The 17,122-nt window shown below is 40.5% G+C and overlaps 1 protein-coding gene across 1 annotated transcript in view; it reads left to right on the top strand.

Moving 5' to 3' along the window:
• The window catches only part of APOO (apolipoprotein O), a 29,596-nt gene that overhangs the window by 2,750 nt on the left and 9,724 nt on the right, over window positions 1-17,122 (top strand). The window contains exons 2-7 of the mRNA XM_009900780.2: window positions 1,096-1,206; window positions 3,661-3,780; window positions 7,328-7,382; window positions 8,430-8,525; window positions 9,854-9,945; window positions 16,858-16,965. Coding sequence (XP_009899082.2) covers window positions 1,096-1,206; window positions 3,661-3,780; window positions 7,328-7,382; window positions 8,430-8,525; window positions 9,854-9,945; window positions 16,858-16,965 — 582 coding nt within the window. The remainder of the gene's footprint in view (window positions 1-1,095; window positions 1,207-3,660; window positions 3,781-7,327; window positions 7,383-8,429; window positions 8,526-9,853; window positions 9,946-16,857; window positions 16,966-17,122) is intronic.

The raw sequence follows: 17,122 nt of genomic DNA, 5'->3' as shown, positions 1-17,122 counted from the left end.
TCTGCTTATTAAGCCTGCACAAAGCTCTCCACTTCTTTTTCAGGGTTAATCTTTTGACAGATTGGTGAGGTGAGTTGCCTCGTGGTGGAAGCCTCCAGCCACTAAAACTAGGGCAAGGTGAGCAGCAAGACTTCTGGGAACCCATGCCTTGAGCAAAGACAGACCTCTCCAGTTTGGTGGCCACGGGCTGTTAGATCTACTCACACTAACCTGATACAACAAAAGACAGGCTGTTATCAGTCTGCACCTGTTTATTTGATCAGCAAAGTGAATCTGAGACACTGAAAGTTTCCTATTTGTACTTTGAGTTTCTTGAGTTAAATACTGAGGTTAATAAGGGTGGTTTTTGTTGAAAAATGCTTTCTGTGTGCATTCTTGTTTCACAGCTAAGTACTTTTACCTTCTGTTGGTTTGGGGTTTTTTTCATTTAAAGGAGTTCCTCCTTTTAACATACAATTTAGTATAGGTCCTGAATGTAGGAAGAACTATATCCGCTTTACTCACAGCGGTGGTATTGTGTGACTGGATTGAATCTGAAGTGTTCAAAATCAGTCAAGTATCTGTCATGATGCACTGTAATTCATGTTTCTCACAGGAAAGGAGGAGACATTCCTAAAATTCTTAGAAAGCAGTGGTTATGCTCTGATACTTTCAACTGTAGGTCTCTTTGTCCTCCCTCCCAAGTCTAGGTGCAGGCAGAAATAACACACTGAATTTCTTGGTACAAACTATGGAAAAATGGAGGCATTATGGACGTTCATAAAGCAACTCAAAATATTCATATGATTTTGTTTAGTTTGTGAAAATTATGACTCAAGTGAGAGAAAAGAAGATCTTGTGACATGGAAACTGATATTAGCATGTATATCTACTGTCTCCTTTAGCCTTAGGCTCTTCCAAATACCACCTGAATAATTTAGGTGTTGTCGTTTGAGTGTCTGAGGGCATTAGATGGTGTGCCACTGATTTCCCTTTCTCCTAACCCCTAAGCATGGTAATACATCATTTGTCACCCCACATGGGGACATAAAGGTGTCTACATGGATGTGTTAAAAAATGCTGAATGATTTCCATGTCTTCCTATAATGTTTCTAGGTAATTCGGCAGGGGGCTGTTCCTGTTAGCCTGAGCTTGCTCTCCATCCAGGTTTATGCTTCCTCTTCAGAGAAGGAGACTTCCAAAAAGGAGTTGCTGAAAATTGAGGAGGTAAGTATGATTGGAGCCCTAGTGCTCTTCTAGCTATACAGAAATACCTGCAGAGTTTTGACGTGTGAAAGCATTTCGATACATCTCTTCACCTTTTGTATTCTTATCTTTAATCTTGCTTCTTGATTTTCAGTAGTAGAGATGCTGATACGGTTTTGTTTCTTTTACCCAAGGATTGCATTTGATGCCCACCACTTGATAGTGTTAAATCTTTTTTCCTACATTAAAGCCTTCTGTTCTTCATTCAGAAATTGCTTTCTTATATATTTGGATTTACTTGTGGTCATATTTCAAATCCACAGGAGTGATTTCTTTACTTTTTTATCCTTACAAGCCCTGTTAGCAAATTCTAATAAAATCTCATTTGTGTTCTCCATTTACTTTATTATTTCTCTAAGACATGACCGTTAAGCTTTAAAGCATCCTGTCAAACTGCAGGCTCACCAGCATTGTTCAGGAGGCTTTTAACAATCTCCAACCTTAAAAAAAAAATTAAAAAGAGTAACTAAATACAGCTTTATATCCATGAGAGTATGGAATTGTCAGGGTTGGAAGGGACCACAAGGATCACCCAGTTCCAACCCCCATGTCATGGGCAGGGACGCTTCCCGCTAGAACAAGTTGCACAGGGCCACATCCAGCCTGGCCTTAAAAACTTCCAGGGATGAGGCTTTCACCACCTCTTTGGGCAACCTGTTCCATTGTCTCACTACCCTTATTGTGAAGAACTAGTTCTTAACATCTAATCTAAATCTACCCTCTTCTAGCTTGGATCCATAATGTACATAGGTCCTTAAACTTTCAAGGATCTTTAAGGAACTCCTTGTAAGAAACTCTTTTTAAGTACTTCATCCCAAGCTAAATGTCATTACACGAGCAGTGAAACTAAATGAAACTTCTTTTTGTGTATGCTTAGGTCTTTTGGATGAGTCTGCATGGGCAGCTCTCTTGCCTAATATGAAAGGATCAATAGTTAAAGCAGTCTCCTGGCTTCACCCCAGTGAAGTAACCTTAGCTTGAGCTGTCGCGTGCCCTACCCCACCACTGGCATGAGTCAGTAATGAGGCAGCAGTTTGAAGTTACATGTATGCTGAATAATTGGCTTGCCCATCAGCCTCAGCAAAGGTTTGGCTGCCTTTCTTACCATTCACAGAGTATGCTAGTTTGGATCTGTACTCTGTCAGCTGTCTAATTTCATAAAGTGTATGGGAATGTCCTTACCTCTTGAGACTGCTGTCCTGGTGCCTGGCAGGTTGTCTGACAGGATCCAAGTTAAACTGCTTGTCACTCTGATTGCCAGAGATGACCATATTTCCTAGGGAAATGAGACTTAAAATGCCTGTCTTTGCAAGTATGATGAGAAATCCAGCTGAACAAATGATCAAATCATTTGATAAATTCTATGTCATTACATATTTTGTTATGCCTAGTAGCTTTTTGGATGATGAGACACAGTCGTTTCCAACTTGTCTTGAAACTCCAGCTATGCTGTGATGCAACAGCAGTGTATTATACTGTGATACAACATCAGTGTATTATAAACTACTAAAATAATACATTATTTTTAGTAGTATGTATATTTTATATATATATACACACACTAAGTGTAATACATATGTGGTATAAATATATATATGGTATAAAACATAAGGTCTACTAAACATCAGCACCATGGATAAACTGCTAAGAATTCTAGCAGGCTTTTGCTTGGGATCTAAATTTTGCTGTTCAACAGTGGAGGCTTTGGTCCTTTTAAAGTTATTTTAATGGAAGACATTTTTAAATATGCTTAGGTAATTGTCATAAATATGTTGTGATGCTAAACTCTTACCACAGCAGTTTATTATTTATTATGTGAGGATGCCTATTGCTTTTCAGGTGGATGTTACAGTTCCTATTTGTTCAGCCCTGTGGTGCTGTTAATGCTGTCAGTTGCTGATGTGATTAATGACTGCAGCACTGAGATGTCTTCCCATTCTTCTGCTCAGTAACAAACAAATTTGTATCAGGTGTTACCTTTGTTAGAAGCTACTTAGACTCTTTAATGATGGCTTGTGCAAATATAGAATATGATTGATTGTGATTTCAGAATTCTATTGCATTTAGTATGTTAACTGGGAACCAGCACTGCTGATTAAGAGCAGAAACATTTTTCACAATGAATGTTTTGTGTTCTTATTAAACTAGTTTAATATTAATTTATAACCTGTGACTTGGATCATATGGCAGCTATGGATGAATTGCATAACAATTAGAGTCATCTTCATCATAGTATGTAATTAAACTTTGCTCATAATGGTTGTCTCACAGCTGTGCCTGAAGTTTTATTATGCATGGTTTATGTAGTAAGCACCGTGTTAGGTGTTCTCTGTCTGGTTAGACTGTTTGTGCCCTGAAGACCTACTTACACAATTACACCTGTGTTTTTAACTTCTTGTTTGCTAATATTCACAGCTGTCACTCTACTCCTCTCCAGCTTGTGAGACCAAATATGTGGAGACTCCACAAAGCCAATTGGAAGAGGGGGTTTCGCATTTACGGCATGTTATGGAGCCATACACAGCCTGGTGTCAGGTAGAATGGTTTTATATCACATCTGGTAGTGGTTCAACAGCAAGGGTTGAACTGGGTTGGGGCTTTTTTTTTGTAGAGACCTGATTAATAGAGAGCAGCAATGTAAAAAGTTGATAGCTCTTCAAGCATTTTTCCAAAATGCTGCTTTACTTAAACTTCTTTACAGTTCAGGTTTACCTCCTCCTCACACAAGAATAATTGTTTCTTTCTTCTAATTTGTTGAGCTTAGTTTCTGCTTTTTTTTTTTTTTTGCATTTTGTAGCCACAAGAAAATTAACTAAAACTTGTAATTGTTGTCTGAAATAAACTTTAAACTTGAAGATGTCTAGGGATACTTGGATTTGATACTGCCCTGTGACTGCGGAAGACAGCAAAGTAATTAAATTTACATTTTCCATGCTCAAGGAGAAGGCCTTAAATTACCAAGCAGTGTGTTTTGGAGCAGCAGTACCGAGTTGTCCTTGATGCAACTGTGACAAAACACAACTTTCCAGGAAATAAATCAGCATTTGCTGAATTGAGATGTTGAGGGGAGGAATGCTGGAAGAGAGAAAAATCCCAGGCCACTGGTAGTGGAAAATCTATCCCCCAGACCTTACCCTAGCAGGTAGCATGTTTATATCAACCAGTCATTAAATACAAAGCCAGTCTTCGGAGCATGGAGGAAAACCAAGATCTTTGTAATCAAGGCTTAAATTATTGGTTGTAGAGTCATATGATGGCTTTTTGGCTCTTGCTAGAACAAGCAAATGCTGAGGCTTACTTTAGAATTGAGAGCATCCTTGTCATCTCTACTACTAGATGATTCTCTACCTTGCAACCTTGCTGTTACGAGTCCTCTTCTTATGCCGCAAGCTGGTTTTCCAGTTCTCCATAGAAAGCCAGGTTGTTCAGATTCATAGAATGGTTTAAGTTGGAAGAGACCTTAAAGATCATTTCATTCCAACCCCCTGCCATTGGCAGGGACACCTTCTGCTAGATCAGGTCGCTCAAGGCCTCATCCAACCTGGTCGTGAACACCTCCAGGGAAGGGACATTCATGACTTCCCTGGGCACCCTGTTTCAGTGTTCCACCACTCTCATGGTGATTGTTCCTAATCTCCAGCCTAAATTTGCCCTTGTCAAGCTTCAGTCCATTCCCTCTTGTCCTACCACTACAAGCCCTTGTAAAAAGTACCTTCTTGGCTTTCTTGTAGCCCCCTTCAGGTACTGGAAAGTTGCTCTAAGGTCTCCCTGGAGCCTTCTTTTCTCCAGGCTGAACAGCCCCAACTCTCTCAGCCTGTCCCTGTAGGGGAGGTTCTCCAGCTTTCTGATCATCTTTGTGGCCCTGCTCTGGACCTTCTCCAGCAGTTCCATGTCCCTCTTATGCTGGGGGCACCAGAACTGGACACAATACTCCAGGTGGATATCCTTTCTGCTTAGAAGTTCTGTGTTGTGCTACTAACCTTTAACAGTTCTGAAACATTTTTTTTGAGAACTGCTCAGGGTTACTCAGTCAAGTGAAGTGGTTCTAAAGTGCCACCAGCAGGTGTACTGAAGGAGAGGGGGGATTTTCTGCACTTTAGTTGGAGCTCTGGGCTGTGTTTAGTTGCCTGTTGTAATCGTAATGGGGAATGAAATTTGAGACAAGGTAAGCCTTGAGCAGTGCTTTGTGTCTCACAGGCCTATTGTCTCCCTCTTTGCTTTCTTTTCTGTCTGTGTGGTGCTCATTGACATAAGATGTGCTTTGCTGCTCGCACACAGCAAGCTGTTTACTGACTCATTTTATGAAGAAGGCATATAAACTTTATGGGTTTGGGGTCATCTTGTTTCCTTAACTATAGTCAGAGATCATTTTGGTTTGACACCACCCCCATCCTCTGCTCTGTTGAAGAGAATAACATTTCAGGTGTCTCTCAGTTGTCTTTAAAATTAAAAATACAATCCAGAGTAGTGCCCAGTAATAGGACAACAACAATGTCTCCTCAACATGAGGAGAAATTTCTTTACTGTGAGGGTGACAGAGCTCTGGAACAGGCTGCCCAGAGTCTGTTGAGTCTCCTTCTCTGGAGGCTTTAATGACCCATCAGGATGGGTTCTTGTGTGGCGTGCCCTGGGTGATGCTGCTCTGGCAGGGCGGTTTGACTCAATGCTCTCTAGTGGTCCATTCTAACCCCCCTACTATTCTGTAATTTATCCATTTTACTTTTTCAAAGTTACTTGCTTGACTGTAGTGGAGAGTCAGCTCAAAACACAGAAGCAGAAATGAGGCAGTTGTGTGAGTTATGACTGCAGGTCAGATTTAGTCTCTGAGGTCTTTAGGGCAAGTTCTTTTTCTCTGGCTTTTAACAAGACTCAGCATGTATTCAGAGCTTGTCGTGTGCCTCTTTGTAATGACAAGGGCTTTTTTAAGTCACTCTTGCCAGTGAGGAAGTGAAAGTTCTAAAGATACTGGCCCCCATGCAGGATCCTAAACCAGCACTTTCACTTCTGCACAGATACAGCTCAAGTGGAACTGGGAGACTCTTCTCTGCTTTAGCTTTGGGCATACATGTTTATGAATTTGTTCCCTCGGTGCTAGACAGCCTTACACTGCCTTGATGGAGGATTAGCATAAGAACCATCTGCAGAATTACTCTGACTGGGATTTTTTTTTGTATTTTGTTAAAAGGCAGTGTGAGTTCATAGACTGATAGGATGGCTTAGGTTGGAAGGGACCTTAGAGATCATCTACTCCAACTTCCCCATCATGGGCAGGGACACCTCTTAACTAGACTCGGCTGCTCAAGGCTTCATCCAACCTGGCCTTGAACACCCCCAGGGAGGAGACATCCACAGCCTCCCTGGACAACCTATTCCAGAGTCTCACCACACTCATACTGCAGAACTTCCTAAGATCCAGTCTAAACCTACTCTCCCTCAGCTCCAAACCATTCCCTCTTGCCCTGTGATTAGACACCCTTATGAAAAATCCCTCTCCAGCCTTCCTGTAGGATCCCTTCAGGTATTGGAAGGCAGCTCTAAGGTCCCCCCAGAGTCTTCTCTTCTTCAGGCTGAGCAACTCCAGTTCCCTCAGCCTATCCTCATAGCAGAGGTGCTCCAGGCCTTGGATTATCTTTGTGGCCCTTCTCTGGACTCACTCTAACAGCTCTGTGTCCTTCTTATGCTGAGAACCCCGGAACTGGATGCAGTATTCAAGGTGGGGTCTCACAAGAGCAGAGTAAATCCTGAGAGTAATCCTGAGTTTCAGCTGCTTGATCAAGAACTCAATGAAATACTGAAGTTGACTTCTGTGTTTTGTGATACTTCATCTCACCTGTGTCCAAAGACTACTTTGAGTAAAAGTTGTACCTTATGCCAGACCTAATACTGAGCAAGCACAGCCCTGGAAGTGAAGAGTGGAAATGAGAATAAAAAGAAGTTATTGTAGGGACCTAAAAGTTTGGGTGTTTTTTTCTTCTTTTCAACAGGAAAATTGGAATCTGTAGTTAAAATATGACTTAACTTGATATCTATTTACTGTTGTTTTCTCTTTTTTTTGTCCTTGTTTTTCCTTTTCTTTCTTTAGGATCTTTATGCCAAAGCTATGCCCACGTTAGAAAAAGCTGTTGAGCACGGTAGAGGTAAATTGGTTTAGTTTTCTTAACTAGCAATTTAAGATGAAGAATTTTATTATATCTTCTGTTAAAAGAGCATTCCACTAAGCATCATGATGTATATGTGTGTATATATTTATATATTAAAAGGCATTTAAAACTGCTTTATTTATACTGTGTAAGTTTCCTTAGTTAGACCATTCTGACACTATATTTTGAAACAATTAAAATCCAAGACCTGCATCTATGTCACTCAGTGTCACTAAAAGTGATAATTATGCAGGAAAAGAAGAAGAAACAAAAAAAAGCCTTGCAGTTTATTCCCAGCCATCAGTATTTGGTTGACCCAGCCTAGTAACTGAACCTTCCTGCAGTGTGCTTATCACTCATCACAAACATTAATGATTTTGTTTGTTGTGTTTAGCCTTTTCCTAAGAATTTTGAATTAATCTAAAGTAATTGGTATTTATTTTAAGTTTTGGAAGCATCCTTTCATACTTAGGCTGATCAGGACTGAGTGTGGATGCTATCTAGAGTAAATTTTAGATACTGCACCTCTTCTTCTTAACAGTCTCAGTCCTTTTAACTCCTCTGGCATGGAAGACTTTTCCTAGTTTTCCATTCCCCCATTGGACTCCCATCTTGGAGTGAGCTTTGTTTATGCTCTCTTTCCTTTGTTCTATGATTTGTTGTTTTTTTGTGCAGTGTTTTACTGACACAAATCCTTGTTCACACGTAAATGTAAGAATCCATTTTGCAAAGGTTTTTATCACTAATGTGAAAAAGGTAAAACTGAGATGTGAAAGAACAAACAGAACAGATGGCCCAGGAGCAAAGGGAAAAGCTTCTTTTAAAATTGGTGAACACAATATGATATTCAGTTTCATTCATGTGTCACTGGAGAAGATCTCAAAGGCTTTGAATTTGATGCCAGCAAATCTAAAATGTGCATGATAGTTAAATGTGTTTTGATAGCTCTTTGTTTTGTAACAATTGCTAGCATCTATTGATGATTCCTAATCACAAAAACACTTTCACATTGCATTAAAGCACTTTGTTCTGACTTCTTTTCAGAGGGCTATGAATTTCTCCAAAACCCCCCTGCTGGATTTTATCCAAGACTTGGTGTGATAGGTTTTGCTGGAATTGTTGGATTGTTCCTTGCTAGAGGTGAGAACCTTTTGACTGCATGTCATGATATGGGAGAAATGATTTATTTGTGGGGTTTTGGATACTATTTTTTAATCGTAACATTATGAGATCTGCCTTAACTGTACAAGCACATTTCTACAATGCTCCTCTAATTATAAAGAAACTTCCTCTAAAATATGTGTGATAACTATCAGTTGTTCTTTATGAATGCTGTTATTCGTTACTGGAGTCAAGTCTTTGATCTTTTCTAGTTTTCCAGTACCAAGATCCTTTGTCACCGGACTAGCAAGAGCACTTTATGAATGTCTCTTGTTTACTGCTAGATTTCTGATATAATGAGTATACATTAGTGGAAACACTTGAACATTTCTAATATTCATTTCCTCTTCAAAATTCATTATTCCTTTATTAGAAGCACGTGTGGCTTTGCATATAGAACAAGCTGTTCTATGAGGAACAGAACTACTGCATCCTGGCTCCTGTACGTCTGTTCTATGACCTTTCTTCTCCTGTACTGCTTGCTTTTCTCCTTTACTTGCTCCCTCCTGTGTTCCTTTCTGACTGGATAAACTGCAGTATGTCCAGTAGCTGAGTGAGTGATGGCTATTGTCACTGGCCAGCCAGGATACACAACTGGTGGCCAGCTGTGATAAGAGGATGAACTTTTCAGGCAGTTAAAAGATTTTCTACTTGCATAATTGACTAGAGAGTTCCATATGGTTATAGTGCTCAAAATTCAGTTGAGGGCTGAGCTAGTGTTACAGTAGGCCTACAACATAATTGCAAATACTTCAGCTTTAAAGTACTTTCAAATACTTTGTAAATTGCTATAGTGATTTCCATTCCTAAGAGCAATTGTGGTAGAATCAACACCTTGTGAGTCAAAGTAACTCAGGAGGTTTGTGTCAGAAAACAATGTATGAAATGAATGGATGATGTATGAAAAGAACCTATCCTAACCTTTCTTTGCCTGACTTTTTCCTTTTAGTTTAGAAAAGTTGGTTTAATTCTCTTAAATCTTAATATCTTAATATCAGTTGGTTTAATTCTCTTAAATCTCTCTTAAATTTGGCTTTTACCTCATTATTCAGTACTGAAATAAATTCTGTGTTACTACAGTAAATATAATTGCAAGGTAGTTTGCACTATGGAAAGATGTTAATGAACTATTCTCTTAAGAGATTGATATGATCAGAGTAATCATGTTTCTTAAGAAACCACAAATATGTTAAACTATTTAATTTTTTTTAAAATTATAAATAAAAGGTTAGGGCCATACAGCTCTCTTGGATAACATAAACTCTAACAATGTTTTGTTGTTTGTTTTTTTTTTCCTTATGAAACAGGCTCAAAAATAAAGAAGCTGGTGTATCCTCCAACTCTCATGGGTATTGGTGCCTCCATGTATTACCCTCAGCAAGCTGTTGCTATTGGAAAGGTCAGTGCTGATACCTTTTATTTTTTGGAGAAGTGTCTTTTACCTTCATTATTGTGTCCTGCCTTCAAATTAACTGGTAATCTGTTTTTAAAAGCCATGTCAGTGTGCTTGGCACTTCACAAAATCAGAGGTATTTTGTCACAGAACATGCGATCTATGCTGAAAGGGATCTGCCTGAAGGGATCCTACGGAAGGGCTGGAGAGGGACTTTTCATGAGGGTGCCTAACAGTAGGACAAGGGGGAATGGTTTTGAGCTAAGGAAGACAGCAGGTTTAGACTGGATCTTAGGAAGAATTTCTTCAGTACAAGGTTCATGAGACTCTGGAAAAGGTTGCCCAAGGAAGTTGTGGCTGCCTCCTCCCTGGGGGTGCTCAAGGCCAGGTTTGATGAGGCCTTGGGCAGCTGAATCTAGTTGAGAGGTGCCCCTACCGATGGTGGGGAGGTTGGAGTAGATGATCTTTAAGGTCCCTTACAACTTAAGCCATTCTGTGATTCAAAGATGGTCAGACATTCTGTTCATTTTACTCACCTCAGTCTCCTCCACGCTAAACAGACCCAGGTGCCTCAGCTTTCCCTCATGAAGATGTTTCCACTCCTTTCCTCATCTTTGTGGCTCTGCACTGGACTCCGTTCCCCACCGCATTCTTTTCCAAATCCAGCTGTTAACCACTCAGAGTGCATCTATTTTACTGTGTCAGAAATTCTTTATATTTCAGGCTCTGGTAAATTTAGTAGTCAATTATTAGTGAGTGGTGAATACCACTGAGATGTCAGGATGGAAATAATGATACTCAGAAGAACACATGATGTTCTTGCAAAATTGAAAGGTCATTGACTTAGGGGGAGTCAAACCCACTTGATGAAAGGGTTTCTTAGTGCTTGCAGGGTTTAGATTTTAAATACAGATAGCTCTGTTGATTTATTCTCAGGGACTCAAAATTATGAAAGTGGCAGGGGGGAAAAAGCAAAACATAAAAATGTAAGAAGCTTAGAACATTTCTGTTGGTAAGTGTGTGATAAAATTCTAGTTGCTTTCTGAACAGTGAATTGGAAAGTGATTGAACAGTGTTCAAACCAATGTTACTGTTTTCAAAGAAGCTCAGTTCAGTCTTAACTGTGGATTTGTTACTAACAGCTTTACAATACTGTGTTTATCTTAGGGAAACTTTGAAGTGCATGATTGCCCTTTGGTAAATTCAGTGTTCTTCATTTGACTGTTACAAAAAATCTGATATGAAACCATGAGCCTGAAGCTTGGTTGGAATAAGCTGAGCTTTTTTGACCTGGTCATGACTTTAGACATACCAGTTTGGGAACTTCTGTGGAGCGAGTACTATCCTAGATACTGGGTTTGGTCCCTTTAATCTTTAAGAAGCAAAGATTTAGTCTTATCAGATCTTACTACCCGTAATTTTTAGGCTATTATCTGAAATTGTAAGTTCTTTCCTTTCTAGTAGTTATTTTGAAACGTTTCACAGGCCTTTCAAAAATTTTTCTGTAAGTCTAGGAAGTGATGCCTGCGGTACAAAGCTCACTTGCCAAGTTAATAAAACTATATGGGAAATACCCTGGAACATAAATTGAAAAAAAAAATTATTTATATTGTGTTTTTTTCAATTTTTGTACCACACTGGGTACTTAATCAGTTTCATTTACGGTGGTATAGTTCTCTTCATTTGGTGAACTTTCAGATTTGACTATTTTTAAAAGACTGAGAAGGTTTTGGGGTGTTTTAGTTTTTTTACCTTTCCACCTCTATTAAAGACTCTATTGAAGAGTTGAAAATATAAACACAGCAAAATGTATTTGAAGTTGAGGTCCTACACCTGAGTCATGGCACAAATATAGGCTGGGTGAGGACTGGCTCAAGAGCAGTCTCAAGGAAAAGGACTTGGGGGTTCTGGTGCCCCCAGGATAAGAGGGACATGGAACTGCTGGACCAGGTCTAGAGGAGGGCCATGAAAATGATCAGAGAGTTGGAGATAGGCTGAGAGAGTTGGGGCTGTTCAGCCTGCAGAAAAGAAGGCTCTGGGGGGACCTTAGAGCAGCCTTCCGGTGTCCGAAGGGGGCCTACAAGAAAGCCAGGAAGGGATTTTCTACAAGGGCTTGTAGTGGAAGGATGAGAGGGAATGGACTGAAGCCTGAGGAGGGCAAATTTAGGCTGGAGATGAGGAAGAAATTCTTTCTAGTGAGGGTGCTGAGATACTGGAAGAGGTTGCCCAGGGAAGTTGTGAATGCCCCCTTCCTGAAGGTGTTCAAGGCCAGGTTGTTGGATGAGGCCTTGAACAACCCGTTCCAGTAGAAGGTGTCCCTGCCCATGGCAGGGGGGTTGGACCTAGATGACCCTTGAAAATGGTTAGGATCCAACCTAAACCATTTTATGAACACTTGATGCACCTGTCTAGAAGAAAACTTTAATTAAAATGAGTTGCTATGTGAAGTTGTAGCAACAGAGTTCATCATTGGTAATAGGTTGTTTTCAGGCACTATTTATCTAACTGGAGACAGAAGAAATGCACAGGCTAATCATGCTAATAAACCACAAATCTGCAAGGGATTGATTTCCACACTGCTAGTATTACTTGAATTTGTATTACTTCAAACAAGTGATCAGTCTGTCTATGTGGCAAAGGAGAATTTAAAGTTTATTTTATACTGGTGGAACTTTTAAGTAGTGTTTTGAAACTCTTGCTTTCCAGCTAATCATAATGCATTCAAAATACTTCGTATTGGTTTTGTTTCTTGTCTTCCATCTGGAAAAAACCTTTCCATTATTAGGTTACTTGAATCAGTCTCTTTAGCATTAAAATTAATTTTTGTTCCTTTTTTAGTAGAACTTACCAGATTTCCTGAAGTAACATGTGTTATGCTTATCTTCCTGAAAGAAGGAAAAGCTTCCCAAGAGATACATTTATTTCTTTAACCACAAACTCAATTCTCTCTGTGTCCTTTGAACCTCTACCTCCACCCTTGCCCAGTTAAGTCCATAAGGCATAAACAGTTGTAGTGGCACAGCATGAGACTATTACAGGAACTGTGGGTTGGAAAGAAGGAGTCAGGGTCATTTGATCCACATTTACTGCAGAATGAAATGTTTGTGGACTTGCACTATGGCTGCTTTGTTACCAGTGTAAATGGAGAAAGGTCAGCAGATTGTCTGTTTCGCTTCTCAGCATGCAATGTAGATAAAGAATTGCTAACTATAATCCTGCTTGATGATCTTGAAATATCACAGAATGTTAGGTGTTGGAAGGGCCCTCAAAAGATCATCCAGACCAATCCCCCTGCCAGAGCAGGAGCACCTAGTGCAGGACAGACAGGAGTGCATCCAGGTGGGTTTGGAATGTCTCCAGAGCAGGAGACTCCACAGCCTCTCTTGGCCAGCCCGTTTCAGGGCTCTGGCACCCTCAGAGTGGAAAGTTTTTTCGTTATGTTCACCTGGAGCCCTTCTCTACTCCAGCTTGCACCCATTGCCTCTTGTCCTATCATTGGACATCACAGAGCAGAGCCTGGCTCCATCCTCCTGACACTGCCCTGCACATCTTTATCAACATGAGTGAGGTCACCCCTCAGGCTCCTCTTCTCCTAGCTGAAGAGCCCCAGCTCCTTCAGTCTTTCCTCAGAAGGGAGATGTTCCACTGCCTTCAGCTTCTTTGTGGCTCTATGCTGAGCTTTTTCAAGCAGTTCCTTAAGGTCCTTCATGAACTGAGAGGCCCAGAACTTGCCACAATATTCCAGATGCAGCCTCCCCAGGGCAGAGTAGTGGGAGGGGAGAACCTCTCTCAGCCTACTAACCACAGGCCTTGTAAGCAACCCCAGCATGCCATTGGCCTTCTTGGGCACAAGGGCACACTGCTGGCTCATGGTCATCCCTCTGTCCACCAGGACTCCCAGGTCCTTGTCCCCAGAGCTGCTCTCCTAACAGATCAGCCCCCAACCTATACTGGTACATGAAGTACACATAAGATAAGATAAAGTCAGTATTGTATGCTTATGGTCCTGGTGGAATTAAAACATGTGAGCTTGTTTACATGCACATTAGACCTTCGAGACTGCTGGTGCTACTTCAGTGATGATTGCAACCCAAGGTCCCTTCCAACTATTTCAGAGCACCTGTTTAGAAGCACTCAGTCTGACTTTTGAACTTTTTTTATTCAAATTTTAGTTTTGCAGTCTTACTTAGAGTGCTGCATGGAGCAGAAGTTAGTATTTCAGCACTCTGTAACTTAACATAAACAAGCTGAAAACTGTTAGCTCCCACAAATGATGAATCCCAGATGACTGCATGAAGAAATGTTTCCCTCTTCTGAAGGGAATCCTTTGTGTGAGTGTTGGAATGAATGCTTTGAACAGTCAAATGAATTGCTTGTATTGGTCCTTTTACTTTTCCTGCTTGGAACTATCACTCCCAAAACTAGTGGTGGCAATTGCAGTACCCACCTGCTTCCTCTTCAGCTGCTCCATGAGAGGTATAAACCACAAGCCTAACGTCTGACTCTAGTGTTGTGTTGATTAGAGCATGCACTGGGTGGTTGTAAACACTTCTTGGCCATGTTCCTGTTGACTCTCTAACTTGCAACTTGCAGTTTGTCTTAAACTGTATTTTTCAACCCATGTGAGCTGTGAATATGTGTCTAGCTTGCAGCTCTTGGGGGCTGTGCAGCATTTTGAAACATTGGTTGGCTGTGGCAGACTAAACTCTGCTCTTGTGGCATCACCCACCTGGAGTATTGCATCCAGTTCTGGAGCCCTCAGCATAACACCGACATGGAACTGCTGGAGTGGGTCCAGAGGAGGGCCACAAAGATAATCAGAGGGCTGGAGAACCTCCCCTATGGGGACATGCTGACAGAGTTGGGGCTGTTCAACTTGGAGAAGACCCCAGGGAGAACATAGAGCAGCCTTCAGTACCTGAAGGGAGCCTACAAGAATGCCAGGAAGGGACTTTTTAAAATGACTTGTAGTGACAGGGCAAGAGGGAATGAAGCTTGAGGAGGGTAGGTTTAGACTGGATATTAGGAAGAAATTCTATCCAGTGAGGGTGGTGAGATACTGGAACTGGTTGCCCAGGGATGTTCTTAATGCCCTGTCCCTGGAGGTATTCAAGGCCACCTTGGATGAGACCTTGAGCAACCTGTTATAGTGAAAGGTGTCTGTGCTCATGGCAGAGGTGTTGCAAATAGGTGGTCTTTAAGGGCCCTTCCAGCCTAAACCATTCTGTGATTCTCTGGTTAAAACACTTAAAAGCACTCTAAATACCTAACAGTATAAACTTTGAAATATTCTTATTGTAGGAGTCCTACAGTTTGATAGCTGTCTACTTGGGCAAACTGTCTATTTTTGCTGTTCTTTATTTGGAAGAAAACTGCTAGTGGTATGAAAGTTAGCACTAACCTGAGCCTGGAGCTGTAAAAACCTGATACTCTCTTGAGTTTAAAAGGATGCTATGAATATTCATCGATTTATAGAATGGTATAGGTTGGGAGGGACCTTAAAGATCCTTTAGTTTCAACCTGAACAACAAATATAAAGGGATAGTCTTAGTGCTGTGTCAAAGCAGTGTGAAATGCAAATGTGAAATTGCAAAATAGTGACAGACTAAGTAAGATTTTCTCTCTCTTTAAAATGAGTGTGATCAAGTGAAGAAATAATTTGCATATGTTGCAGAATCACAGAATTAATGAGGCTGGAATACACATCTGAGATCAAGTCGAACCTATGACCTAAAACCACCACACTGACCAGACCATGTCACTAGGTGCCACATCCTTAAACACTTCCAGGGACAACAACTTCACCACATCCCTGGGCAGTCCATTCCTGTGGGAAGAGGTTGTTTTATTAGGATGAGTAAAAATGCATTATTATGTTATGTTCAATTTTATATTGGGCAGAACCATGAATATTCAGGATGTCATCTCTAACCCACCAAAGGAGCCTTTTCACTCTTGCTGTTTACCTGCAAGTATTTTCTTTATTTATGGAGATGGAGCCTGGCCAGCTTTATCTTTATGGATCAAGGAGAATCTTGCTGACATTAAACAATTCTATGATTTTTTGACTATCTTAGAAAAACAAAAATGTAATATACCTTTAAAGCAAATTGTAAAGGACAGTGCTGAGGACTGGGTTTGCTGTGTTTGTGGATCTTTGCATCTTGATCCTTGTGTACAATGTGTTCAGGCTTAATCAAGTCTTCTTTGTTGATAAGAAGTGGGAAATGTAAAAACTGGAACTAGTAAGATCTAGGTTCTTCCTTGAGATCAGGCAGGTAACAGAGAAGTGAGTTCTTTGAAGTAAGTGCGTAAGTGAGATGGAACTTTCTGTGTGAAAGAAGCAACTGTTCTGTTTGTGTTCTGACCTTGGAAGATAAGTGGAAAGGAATGTGTGCTTGTTACTAGAAGTTTTGTTATCTTTAACTATCCAACCTAAACCTCCCCTGGCACAGCTTCAGGCCCTGCCTTCTTGTCCTGTCACAAGTTGCCTGTTAAATTTGTTCAATATCAAATGCTAAGAGAACCAGAATTGTTTCCAAGCAGCATCATTCTACCCCTTTTCATATAGTTATATTTTCAGATGGTCTTAGATTTTTAGCATGCTTGCCTTTCTTACTTTAGAATTATAGAATGGTTTGGGGTGGAAGGGACTTCCAAAGGTCATCTACTCCAACCCCCCTGTTCTCAGCAAGGACATCCTCCACTACATTAGGCTGCTCAGAGCCTTGTTGAGCCTGAACTTGACTCTAGTGTAATTTTTTTTTTAAGGTGCTTATTAATACTTCACACCCTGAGCTTGAACAGGAAAATGCTAAAGATCTCTTGTGGTTTGAGATTTCTTCCACTTACACATGGAGCAAAATAATATTGCCCAGATGATGAAGTTCATGCTTTCCAATATCTTTTGTTTCAAAGGTTGCTGGTACACAGCTGTATGATTGGAGTCTGCAGGGATATATTGCTGTAGAATCTCTTTGGAAGGATAATCCTAAGAAGAAGAAATCTGGTGAAAAAAATGATAAGGTAAGAAGTCTGAGGAACTTGAGTTCTGAATTAAGAATAAATAATTTTACAAGCTTCACCCTGAAAGTCTGAAATACTTTTTTCCCCATTACATAACTACACTTTGAAAGAAGACTCTTGTGACCAATTTATTCTCTCTTCCTTGGAACATTGGTCA

The sequence above is a fragment of the Dryobates pubescens genome, chromosome 12 (assembly GCF_014839835.1).
Source record: "Dryobates pubescens isolate bDryPub1 chromosome 12, bDryPub1.pri, whole genome shotgun sequence".
Classification (NCBI taxonomy): Eukaryota; Metazoa; Chordata; class Aves; order Piciformes; family Picidae; genus Dryobates; species Dryobates pubescens.
Note: the sequence above shows the minus strand (reverse complement) of the source record. Positions and strands in the feature narration are given on the sequence as shown.